Source organism: Silurus aristotelis (assembly GCF_946808225.1).
Source record: "Silurus aristotelis genome assembly, chromosome: 17".
Taxonomy (NCBI): Eukaryota; Metazoa; Chordata; class Actinopteri; order Siluriformes; family Siluridae; genus Silurus; species Silurus aristotelis.
In genome coordinates, this window is record NC_139590.1 from 8,126,119 (window position 1) to 8,138,952 (window position 12,834).

Sequence of the window (12,834 nt, forward strand, 5' to 3'; positions counted from 1 at the left end):
CCCACACTGTGTTCATGCGCTGTGCCTCTTAAACAGCTATATCAGGCTTGGTTTCAAAACTGTCTGCACAACCAGCTGGAGGCCATTTAGCTATACATACTCCACTTTTAGCTGGATCAAAATAAAATGTGGCCCACCCTCACAAGTTGGTGTTGGTGTAGCCCAGCTGCTGTGTATAGGCATTTCCACTAAGGCAGTATTCCCTTGTGAGAAAATTGCATACATTCCCAACTCTAATTTCCACTTCAGTCATGCCACATTAGTTGGTTAAAGCCCCAAAGACATAATGATCACAGGTGGACACAAGTCCCAACTTTTTCAAGATGGCTTAGCAATACTGGATTTTTGGTCTAGACAGAAACTGTTTTCACAGATGGCCAACTATATGTATTGCTGTCAAATGAAGTTTTATAATGTCTTATGGTGTGTTTTGATTTGATTATACTTTACATTTACCTTGATTAACACTACAGATATGTTTTCGTATAAGTTTTATTTGGCAAACCATTAAAACCATTTTTACACCTCTTCTGCACATCATAGTATCATCCTCTTCTTATTCCAATGAGCTGCTTTACAATTTAAATCCAGTCCAGACATGACAAAACTCCCACACACCTGACAGCTAGTACACCTGCTTCCTGTTTTCTTTTAATCACTGTCTATTTAGACTGCTCATTCATTCTTTTGCAAGCTTTTGCCCTCTATTCTGTGTGTTTTTTGTTCCTGGCTTTTCTGTTTGTTTGATTTCCTGTTTTTTCTCATTAGTTTTCATATAGCAGAGCTGGCAAAATATTTTAGTTGGTCTAACAGAGCATTTAATTTAACTTTTGTGCTCTAATTGGATTTTAATTAAACCTCTATACTACTTAGAATTTGGAAAGTTTACTAGAAGTGTGTGACACAGTGGTAGTTCTTTACACAAAATATATTGCATTTAAAAAAATCTTAATATTTATGATTATATATATATATATATATATATATATATATATATATATATATATATATATATATATATATATATATATATATATGATATAAATAATTTCTTGTATTGCCTACCCCCACTCTATTTTCTGATATTCTATTTATTTTCCCTGCTCATTCCCACCCACCAACAGTTAAAAATCAAGCAGGGTGACTCTAAAACGTGTTTCCTGTGAGCCATGTGAAGCCAACTGAGCACATTTTTTTAAACTCCTACTACTGCTGCTTCACATGGTAGCAATAACACATTAACAAGAAACACAGTCAAGGCCTATCTGCCCTCTTTTGCATACATGAGCTCACAGATGCCCATGATTGGCTAGTATTGCTGTGACAGAGGAAAGATTCCAATTGATTTGACAAATGCTCCTTTTTGACCACTTGGGTGCAACATAATGTGTCAATTAAAGATAGGTCTCTTTGTTGTAGGATTGAATGAAAGACCGCTTCATTTCCGTTTTATCAGTAGCCTTATTGTTCATCTGCACACCACATGTTGGTGTCTGTCAACGTGATCGTGTCAGCGAGTAGCGATGTGGTTTCTGTATTACAGCTTATTATGATTTGAAGAATGTGTTTTACTTAAAGCTGCTGTTTCCATGGCAAGATGAACACAGAAAGTCACTGTTGGTGTCAGGATGGTGCAGAGGCGAAAATGGGACAGTGAGTCAGCTTCTCTTTGGAGGGTAGGTTTTTTTTTTTTAGTTTACGTATTTGCACAGGGACATGTCGAGATTCTACCACCTGGCCTCGATCTCTGTCTTTTATTAATGATACTGGAGGAGGAATCCTGAATTATCCCGATGTCCTGAAGCCTGAAGGTCCTCCTGCTGTTCTGAAAATCTGTGCATGTCACGCAAAGCCAGGGAGTGAGTCATGCTCAGGGAGGAGGCTTTGCTCACAGATCTTATTGTTCATTGAGATCTGATCCTGAGAGTCTTTTTTTAAAAGACATTTATTAACAACAGCATCTCTTTTCGAAGATTGAGGCCCTTTGTGTCATCGGTTCTTTTTCACTTGCCTTCCATGTTGGGCTTAGAGGTCATTTCTGTCCTCCCACATCTGGTCCTTTATTTCCATTAAACTGTCTCAGGTTACTCACTTTGTATCCCAAATATCATTCCTGCCTTTGCTAGCCTCAGATCAACGTTCTCTTTCTAATGTATTTATATTGCCATTTCTTTTATGTACCCACTGAGCATGTTATTGAAGACAACACACTCCCTCCTGATAGTAGCATCTGTGCCCTGTGTGTGGGTGTGTGTGGATGAGTGGGTGTCTTCATGTCTCTAGAAATACAGACTCCATCAACACACAGTCTCAGTATAAAAATGTAGAAAAAAAGTGTTGCTTTAATTTTAAAGTAAATATAAACACAATAATTACTATAATGTGGGTTGGTTATAAATTCCATCTGTTTTCGAAAATTTTAAATATAGGTAATCCAACTTACAATGGAGATGCGTTCTGATGACCCCATCGTAACTTGAAAATATCATAAGTCGAGACATGGCCTAGCCTATCTAGGAGCCTAAAAGAATGGTGATCAGTATAGGGTAGTATACTGTAATTTCCTAATAATATAACAAACTTACAGCACATAATTTTTCAAAGCAGAGCAATTTATAGAATCATACTATAGACTGTACAGTTAATACTCTTAGTTTTTCCTGCCGTGTGAAATGTAAAATACTTTTACAATTTTGTCCTATTGTTATCGTCATAGTAAAATCAAACCATCATAAAACAGTAACCATTTTCATCAAAGACTTACTGTGCTTTAAAGACCCTTGTGGGACTTTAAAACATGCCTTTATATACAATGACTCCTTGATACAATTTTACCAATTGAGAGTCTACTGTCTAGTGAAGAATCTGGTGTTCATTTTATAGTGCACTTCTTATAGTCTTAGACACCAGAAGAAATAAATTCTTACATGATTCTACACCTTTTCTTTTACACTTTCATCACTATTTATTTCACAACTTTTGATTCCCTCATTATGATTCAGCAGATCATTATTATTGACTTTTACAAAAAAAAAAATTGATGCAAGCTAGAGCAAGGCGAGATAAAGAATTGAATTCAGTTTGAAACGTTTTCAAGGCGTATTCTGGTGAAGGAACACCCATGTTGGTGTGTGTAGGAAAGATCAAGTTGGGTTTTCCTGTGTTTTGTGAGATGCTAAATAACTAACTCTTTGAAGGTAAATGTGTTTCCTGCATGGCATCACTTCATCATTGTCTCTGATTACACAGACATTATGACACAGGCATGCTAGCACTTGTTGGAACCACTGTGCCAAATGTAGCTAAGCTTATGTGTATAGGTGTATGTATTTACAATATTCTGTAAACTACAATAGCACTATATATATTTTTAAGGAATGTGGTTCACATGTCATATATATTTTTAGTGTTGTTTTGTTATGTTGTACAATGTCCCTAAATAATGTCCCTTTTATAATAACCTCTAATGAGCTCAGAAGATGTTCCACTAGATTTTGGAGTGTGCTTATGGAGATTTACGCTTCTTCGGCCACAATAGTGTTAGTAAAGTTAGGTGATGTAGGTGAGGAGGCCTGGGGTATAGTCAGGATTCCAATTCATCCCTAAGGGGTTTAGAAAGGATGAGGTCAGAGCTCTATTGCAGGCCACTTAAAATCACGCATTCATATTTTCATGGAGTTGGCTTTGTGCACATCTGCATTGTCATGCTGGAACAGGTCTTCTAGTTTAATTGAAGCCAAAATGTCATTCTAATGCATTCAAAGACATCCTCTACAACTGTTTGCCTCCAACACTGTGTGTCAGGTGTCTATATAATGTATGTGCTGTAAAGCATTCTTCTTCTTCTTTTGGCTTCTCCCATTAGAGGTCCCCACAGCGGATCTTCCGTCTTCATACCCCCCTGTCCTCTACATCTGCCTCTTTTAACCCAACTACCTGCGTGTCTTCCCTCACCATATCCAGAAACCTCCTCCTTGGCCTTCCTATTTTCCTTCTTCCTAGCTAATCAAATTTGACAAAGTTTTTTCTTAATCTTTGTTCTTCTTTACCTTTTAGTGTATGCTTCAGTGAGCCTGTACCTCCTTCCACAAAGACCGGCTACATTGCTTCTCTATGATGATGTGGTGCAGCTTCTGCTTGGTTCTCCAGGTGAGTAAAGCTCCATCTGATGTCCCTTTCTGTACTGATGATGTTACAGACGGCCTAAAAGAACTAGTGAAATCTAATGTGGTCTTCTGCTCTTGTAGCCCATCACCTGGATGGGTTTTCTAAAATGCTTTTCAGTTCAACACCTTTCTCATCTGACCATTCTCCTCTGATCTCTCTCTTCAACAAAGCTTTAACACCTCCTCAACTGTTCCTTACTGGATGTTTTTTTTTATCACATGTTGCCCCATTAGGATGTTTGATGTGTGATGATCTGTATTTGTATGATTTTTATGGGTTATACTGCTGCCACACCAATATCTGTGCTACCTCATTGCAAAAAAACATGCACATTTTATTCTGAAATGTATTTATAGATCGTGTTTTACATTAAGCTACAGCTTATTTCTGCTACTCCAAGCTTATTACGAGAACACATACACATATGCCGCACAGAACCAGCTTTCTTCCTTCTTGAATAAATGGCTAGTGGGGATAACAGTGTTGTGTACTGCGTTACAAATTCTCAGCCGAGGCAGTGAACTGAGCTTTTCTGGAATCAAGTTGATTGTCAAACAGGGAGTTCTGTAAAAAAAAAACAAAAAAAAAAAAAACTGATGCCGCTGCCGTGTGAGCACTGCTGATGTGTCCCTTTCATGCAATAAACACTTTCCTCTAATATCTGCAAACGTGCTGGTGGCTGAGTGCAGGAAAACACTGAGGTGTGCAATTAATGTGGTGCGAATGAGGCGATCTGGAACGCTTTTTCAGCCTTCTAAGCACAATGAATGTCCTGTTAAATTTACACTTATCAGACTGTCTCAGGATTGCATGATTTAGCATGCAGTTGTGGGGTGTAAAAAAAAAAAGCGTAATAATGCTTGCACTGTGGGTTTTGTGCTAGTAAAACAGCCTGAGTGGCTTTGATGATTTTAGCCCATGGCTTGGCTGCTGCGTGCCGATTGGAGTTATGGAGGGGAATTATGAGTTGTGCAATAATGCCTTGGTTTATTGAATGTTGTTTTTATTAAGCAGGGGGTTAATAATGCTTTGGAAAATAGAGCTAAATCACGAAAAACATTTGTAGTAGAGTATTATCTTCAGTGCATGCATTCATTACAGCAGTGATTTTTATTTTTATTTTTTTTACTTTATATACCCCATTATTAAAAAATGATGTCATTGCTTTGCAAAGGAAATGAAACATTCCTTGCTGTCACCTCAGTGCCTGCTTCCTGACACAGCTTTTTTTTTTGTCAGATTCTTATCTGTTTAACAAGCCTCTCTCCACATGCTGCTGAATAGCTGCTGGAGCTCTAGGGCCTGAGTAATCAAGGCTGTTTTTCCTGATTGCACTGACTGCTGTTCATTGATTATAGTCAGGCTCGTTTATAAAAGGAGTCCTGCGTTCACTCTTTATTTCGACTGACAGCTCTCCACTCTTCTTTTAAGAGGGCCTGTCAGTTGAGAATGATTACTGACTGTATTCCTAAATTCATCCAGTATTATAAAAAAGGCTGGGGTTTTTGTTTTGTTTTAATGTCTTTCCAGATGTGCAATGAGACTGCTTTTTGTAATCTAAGGGATGAGGTTAATTAAAATTACAATTTTTTTGGGGGGGGTCAGAAATAGTTCCACCCACTCATAGATTCAAGTGTGGTGTTTTTGTCAGGTTTTCCACCATGGTGACATTGTGCATGGTTACACATAGGCACTGGGAAGACATGTATTTGCTTCAATGTATTTCAGAACATTAGCAATTACTATTCTGATGTGATAAGATTTATAGAAGTGTGTGGTATGTACAGTGGTGTGAAAGTGTTTGCCCCCATTCCTGTTTTCTGCAGTTTTTAAATGAAGGTTTTTATTATTAAGGGAAACAAAATCCAAAACTGCATGGCCCTGTGTGAAAGTGTTTAACCTCCTGTTAAAACTCTGGTTTATCACACCTGATTTCTCTAGCCACACCCAGGCCTGATTCCTGCCACACCTGTGTGGTCATGTGACCAGATACTATAGATTTGCAGAAGGTTTGTGAACACTTGAACATCCAATGTTTAATCTTAGACTTCAGCTAGATTTTGGACTGTGAGGATTCACAAAAGCATTAGTAAGGGGGTGTATTTGTTGTGCCCATTCAACCCGAAGGTGTTCAGTGGGTTTTAGGCCAGGGCTTTATACAGGCCCCTCAAGTCCTTCCCTCCAACCCTGGCAAAGTACACTATATGGACAGACGATTTTTTTGCATGTGCTTTTGAACATCCAGTTCCTCATTTAGACCCTGTTAACTATTATAATAACCTCACAGTTTTCCGTGAAAGGTGTTCCACTTGATTGTGAAGTGTGATTAATGAGATTTGTGCTTAATAATCTCAAAGACATTAGAAGGTCAGGGACTGATATAAAGGGAGGAGGCCTGCCCTGTTAACATTTTTGAGGAAGAATCACATATGGCTGGTAAAATCTGTTACAATAATTTTTTTCCACATAGTGCACTTAATTAATCTTGCTTTGTGCAAGGCATTTTCATTTTGGAATGTGGTTGGGCCTCTTGCTTACAGTGAAGCAAGTCAAGTCAAGTTTATTTCTATAGCGGTTTTCACAATGGACATTGTCTTAAAGCAGCTTTACAGAATTTAAGAGTTAAAGTGAATGGTTTGTATTTATCCCTGATGAGCAGCCTGGGTGACTGTGGCAAAAAAAACCCAACTATTTTTATGTCATGAGAAAGAAACCTTGAAAGAAATCAGACTCAAAAGTGGAACCCATCCTCATTTGGGTGATATCAAGAGTGTGATTATAGTCTTTAATCAATACAAAACATTAGAGAGTGAGAACTAACATGAGCACTGAAACGTCAGATTATGAGTAATGTCCTTTCTCCAGTCTTATACAGTTAGTTGAGGTTATGGAACCAGGAGCTACTGAGCAACTCATAAAATAGTTCAACATTTGAGATCATCATGGATCCAACACCAGCTTCTTCATGCCAGAGCTTTTAAACATTTAAAGAGGTCCAGTGTTCAAACTCCACATGAAGTGGGATCCAAATGGTGCTGGTACGTCTCTAGATGGTTCGGGATGTTCGCGGGGTTGGCATCTACTTCTTTAAAGTTCCACTATCTTCATGAGGTGGGACGTGACTGGAGCTGGCGCAACCTCAGGATGCCTTGGGATGGGTGGAGAAAGAGGAGCAGTGGAGAGGAATTGGCGTAGCTGCTGTTCATAATATTAACAAGCACAAGTTGATGATGTGTACTTGATCAGATGTACTGGAGCACAAGGTTATGATATGTGATGTGTGTTATGTGTAGGCCTTGTTAAAAAGATACGTCTTTAATCTGCACTTAAACTGGTAGAGTGTGTCTGAGCCACAAACACTGTTAGGAAGACTATTCAAAAGTTTAGGAGCTAAATGTGAGAATGCTCTACCACCTTTAGTGTTTTTTTTCTATTCTAGTAACTATTAGAAGTCCACAGTTTTGAGACCTTTAGGGAGCATGACGGATTGTAGCGTGTTAGAAGATTGGATAGATACATGGGAGCTAAACCATTTAGTGTTTTGTAAGTAAGAAGCAGTGGTTTGTAGTCGATTCAAAACTTAACAGGTAGCCAGTGTAGGGATATTTTGGGATAAGATTGGGGTTATATGGTCATATTTTCTTGACCTCGTGAGAACTCTGGCTGCTGCATTCTGGACTCACTGTAGCTTGTTTATTAATGATGCAGGACAAACACCTAGTAATGCATTACAATACTCCAGTCTGGAGGTCATGAACGCATGGACGAACTTCTCTGCATCAGATATAGACATGTTTCCTAGCTTAGCAATATTTTTAAGGTGGAAGAAGGCTGTTTTTCTAATATGGTTGATATGATTTTCAAAAGACAAGTTGCTGTCTAAAATAACTCCCAGGTCTTTTACTGTTGAACTAGTATTTAAATTACATACCGTAATTTTCAGACTGTAAGCCGCTACTTTTTTCCCACATTTTGAACCCCGCAGCTCAATCAACGAAGCGGCTTATTTATGAATTTTTCCTGGCTTTTTCCCAGTTTCACAAACTTCAAGCCAAAACACTGAGCCCCATAACATTTAGACCAATGAAATTTTCGAACGGAAACGGAAAAAACGCACCTCACGTGTGTTCTGAGCTGCACGGCATCGAAAGAAGAAACTTTTTTTTTTAAACGCACGACGATAACAGAAGAAAAATTCGCTAGAGAAATAGTTGTGAAAGGAAGGAGGAAGACAGCAAACAATGACTTTCTTGGCAGGCTACTAACGCCGTTGTAACGCGTTGAGTGAGGGTCATGAAAGAGCTCGCTAATTCCAGTTGCAACAGAATGTAAGCACAGACAGGTTTCCAAAACTTGGGTTAGTCAAAGAAACTTAGAAATGAGCATCAGAAAATAATAAGGACATATTCCCTGGTCTTGCACACATGCAGTAATACCGGAAAAATGAGGCGGCAGGCTATTCCCAAAATACCGCTTTGCTCTTTAAGGAGCCACAACATATTTTACCCATTACACCGTGTAACAGACACTGTCTTTCGTTAAAGCCTGTGTAAAGTTCATTAGTTTCAGTGTAGACACCTGCGGCTTATAGACAGGTGCGGCTTATTTATGTTCAAAATAAAAATCTTTAAAATTCAACGGCTTATATATGGGTGCGCTTTATAGTCCGGAAATTACGGTACTTCTAAATTCAGGTTATTTCGTCTGGTTTCGATGAGATATATAGCTGGGTATCATCGGCATAACAGTGGAAGCTAATCCCATGCCTTTTAATAATATTTCCCAAGGGAAACATGTATATTGTCAAAAGCAGGGGTCCTAGAACTGAACCTTGTGTCACCCCTACAGCACACAAAAACAACCTATACAATTGTGTACTTTACCACCTTGTGGCAACCATCTGAGGAAGGCGCACAAATGTGTCAATAAATCTTATCCTATGCATATTTTTACTTATATTTTATAAAAGATAAAACACTAGAATCTCTAGATGCATACTTAAGTCTGAAAATTTTTTTTACATGACTGACTTCAATCCTCTAAATCTGTTAATTAATTACTGTTAGTCACTTCACCATGGGAAACTATTCAAATCTGAATAGGTTTTTAGATAATAAGGATGCTCCATATATGAATACACCACCTGTAGGAATAAGGTTATAAAAAATATGTGGTAGAAATTCCTACATCATCCAGTTGTTTTTTTTTTTTTTTTCGATTGAATGGAGAGCGATTGGTACCTGCTCTAACTATTCTCACATTGAAATCCATTTCCATGGTTACTTTGGCACGGAAAGGCGCATGTTGCAGAAGAGTGAAGCTGAAGAGAGGCCTATTAAAATGCAGTGCATCTCCGCTGTGGGGGCGGATGCCGGATTCTGGCATGTCAAACACAGCCTGAACCGCTTCAGCCATGGCACTTTTTGGAGTCAGTGTGTCATATTATGGCAAATCTGCAAGAAAGATGGACAAGTTTATGATAATTGTAGGTAATTTTCAGACACACCCAGCCCTGTCTTACAAGCCCTTGGATAGTAATGGAGTGTAATGGAGTGTCAAGTTTCTGCCAAAGTTTGATTAGTGCAGTTTCCATCATATGTATAATAATGAAATATTTAAAAAGGAGTAAATGCACAGAGACACAGCAATAGAAGCTGAGGCATCTGAATAAGTGGTTACTTTTGTTTCTGTTCTGAGCCAACAGAAATAATTGGAATATTTAGAGCTAGTGTTCATACAACATACTTCTAAATGGAAATCCTAATACAACTCTAGTTGTCTTAGCCGCACTGCCTTATATATTATCCATCAGGTGGACAAATTTGACTTTTGCTCAACTAAAGTTTGGTATCTTAGTGACTAAGCTAATGTTTGGATTAATAAGCATTAATGATTGATAGATGATCCTTCAAAATGAGCATGACTGTCTTGGTGCTTCATCTAGCCACCATAAATTGTTACTCATAGTCTGCAAATATTTACAGTTCCTTTGTATGCATGTGCAGACTGAACTGTATTGAGCTCGTTAAACTTTAAAAAAGACACTTGACTAATCAAATGGCAAGCATATACCTCACTGATGTATGCAATGCACTGGGATAAACTCTGAAAGGACAGCATACCCATAAACCTCCTTACTAAATAAATTCAAGTGAATAACCTGTAATGTGATTCTAAATATTGTAGCAACACTCCTCAGTTACAGTTAATCTTTGATATGCGACACACTCCTAGTTGTTGGCTTACTGAATTAACATTAGAACTTTGTCCATTTATGGAGATGTCATGGCCTACACGGTAGATTGTTCTATCCCCATGCTATTCCACGCTTGGTCAGTTCAAGATTACGAAACTCCTGTTGGTTAGTGGCAGAAAGAGAAAGGTCAGAGAACCAGGCTTTCCAGACTTCAAATTTATATTTTCTCTTTGTCATGTTCTCATTTATTTTGGCTTGTAGTGTGAGTCAAAGCACCTGTCTCTTCTCTCACATTCAGAATCAAGGAACAGGTTGTACCTGGCTCTCTCTTTCTTTGACACGATGCCAGAGTGATTTTTTCTGTTTAGCATAGACATTTAGCTTCACCTCTAGCAGGGAGTGAGGCAGATAAGGCATGATTCCCACAGGAGCAATATAGAGATAAGTTCCTAAAATGACAGCGAGGATGCCTGAAATTATCCAGCTTGCAAACCCCCATAAGGATGCCAAGCAAATGCCTCATTGATAGATGCAATGCACAAGGATAAGGTACACAAAACTTTGAAAGGATTGCGTACCCAGAAACCCTCTCACTGACCTTGACTTGAGCTTTTGGCTAAATTCCAGCAGGGTTTATACAATGGGAGCTGAGCTGAGGCTTGGCAAGGGTCCCACACATTAGCACAGAGGATCATGGTTTATCTTAAGTAAGGTAAGCAGAGATGTTGGCAGAAAGGGAATATCCTGTTTCTTAATAAAAAGCAATTAATATTATGAGAATGACGTGAACAAGTTTACGACAACGTGTTTTCTATTCATTTTTTGCTTCCCTTTTAAAAGATAAGGGCATCCTGCTAAGCAGATTTGCTGTGCCAAAGTTAATCAAAAATGTAAACAGTGTGTATATATATATGTATGTATATGTACATTGATGACAGCGAAGTCAGTTTGTCAGGGCTATGAGGAGGCACAATTAGTAAATAACCAGTGACTCCCAGAGGAGTCTGGACAAAGGCTTTTGGGGAAATTAATATGCTTATGCATTACTGATTTTCAAAGCATTTGATTTACCATTATAGAAATTCAGCTGTGTAATTGGGAACTGCTTGGTGGCAGTGGCAATTGTGAAGTTGAATCAGTTAACTGGTGACTGGGTAATGTTATTTGAAATATTGGTATAATCCTTTCACAAACTAGTTGAAAATTGTTTAAAAGGTTAAAATATACACTGTTGAAAATCAATACATATTCCTTTAAAGATGGATGGAGATTCAAGGCCGTTTCAAAAGCATTCCAAATTTACATGCAGTTGGCTCAGCTCCTGCAAAAAACGACTGTTCTGTTGACATACTGAGTTCTAACTCGCACTAGCATACTCCAATGTAAAATTGCAGAGCTCTTTCACAAATGTCTGAGCAGAAGAATGTTACTGAATATCATGGCAGTGTAATACTATGTAGAGATGATACAAACCATTATATTACATAAGTCTAGAATCCTCACAAGGCCATTGAATTTGTAAAACGTCCCTGGGTGCCATATCACATACAGACAGAAAGATTGGAATATAAACCAAGGCGCTAACCAATTCAGCCAACTGTTTTGTGACCATGGAAAGAAATATTGCTAGTAGCTCCACTCTCAAACTTCTAATTTCATGGTGTAGTAGGCATGCATCCAATTGTGCTGTCATTTTGAGAACAGATGGGACACTTAAATTCACCTTTGACCTAAAGCCAGCCCTTTCCTCAAAAGCACCTCTTAACTGCATTAGACTAAACATTGAGCACTTCTTCTCATTCCTCTTTTCCAGAATGGCTCCCACAGCAGCAATCTGCACTTGTTTTTAACAAGAACCAATGCGTACTATTCCTACTACCAAGGCACAGTAATGATTGTCATGATTAAAATGGTGAAAAATTGGCTGGTTGATTTTAAGAAACTGCACTTTCTTTGATTAATGTGAGTGCAGTGAGTCCCTGGGGTGTAGTAATTAACATTTAGGAGATTGATATTGCACTGTCAGTTGGTGCTTTTGTCTGTCTTTTCTTCAGAATTGAACTGTTAAATTCCAGCTTAAAATGATGCTGTTACGATTTCTGGAGGACAATGATTGCTGTTCACATTTGTTCTTAATTAAATCTCTGCTTATCCTGAAGCATAAAAACATAAACAACAAGAAGCTTTAAAGACATTCAGGATGCAAACGTTTTTTGGTCCATTGTGTTTTGATTTACCAGGACCAGTTCAACATGGCACTGCTCCTATTGCAAACAGACAAGCTCTGTTTAGTGGCAGAGAAAGAGTAGGCCTGAGAACTGGGCTCTGAGGAACCCCTTAACCCCAATGAGCTTCTTGTTTTCCACATTGTTGAGCACAGCCGGAGGAGTCTAGTACAGCTGCCAGCAGGAAATGTGGAGGGTTGGGATGACACATTGGTGAATACTAGTGAAACGGTTTTTGCATGATAT

At 38.4% G+C, this 12,834-nt stretch overlaps 1 protein-coding gene across 2 annotated transcripts in view; it reads left to right on the forward strand.

Moving 5' to 3' along the window:
- The window catches only part of fam171a2a (family with sequence similarity 171 member A2a), a 41,660-nt gene that overhangs the window by 14,985 nt on the left and 13,841 nt on the right, over positions 1–12,834 (forward strand). For both annotated transcript variants that reach the window (XM_083567333.1, XM_083567332.1), the window contains exon 3: positions 4,057–4,149. In XM_083567333.1, the coding sequence (XP_083423459.1) occupies positions 4,057–4,149 (93 nt within the window). The remainder of the gene's footprint in view (positions 1–4,056; positions 4,150–12,834) is intronic.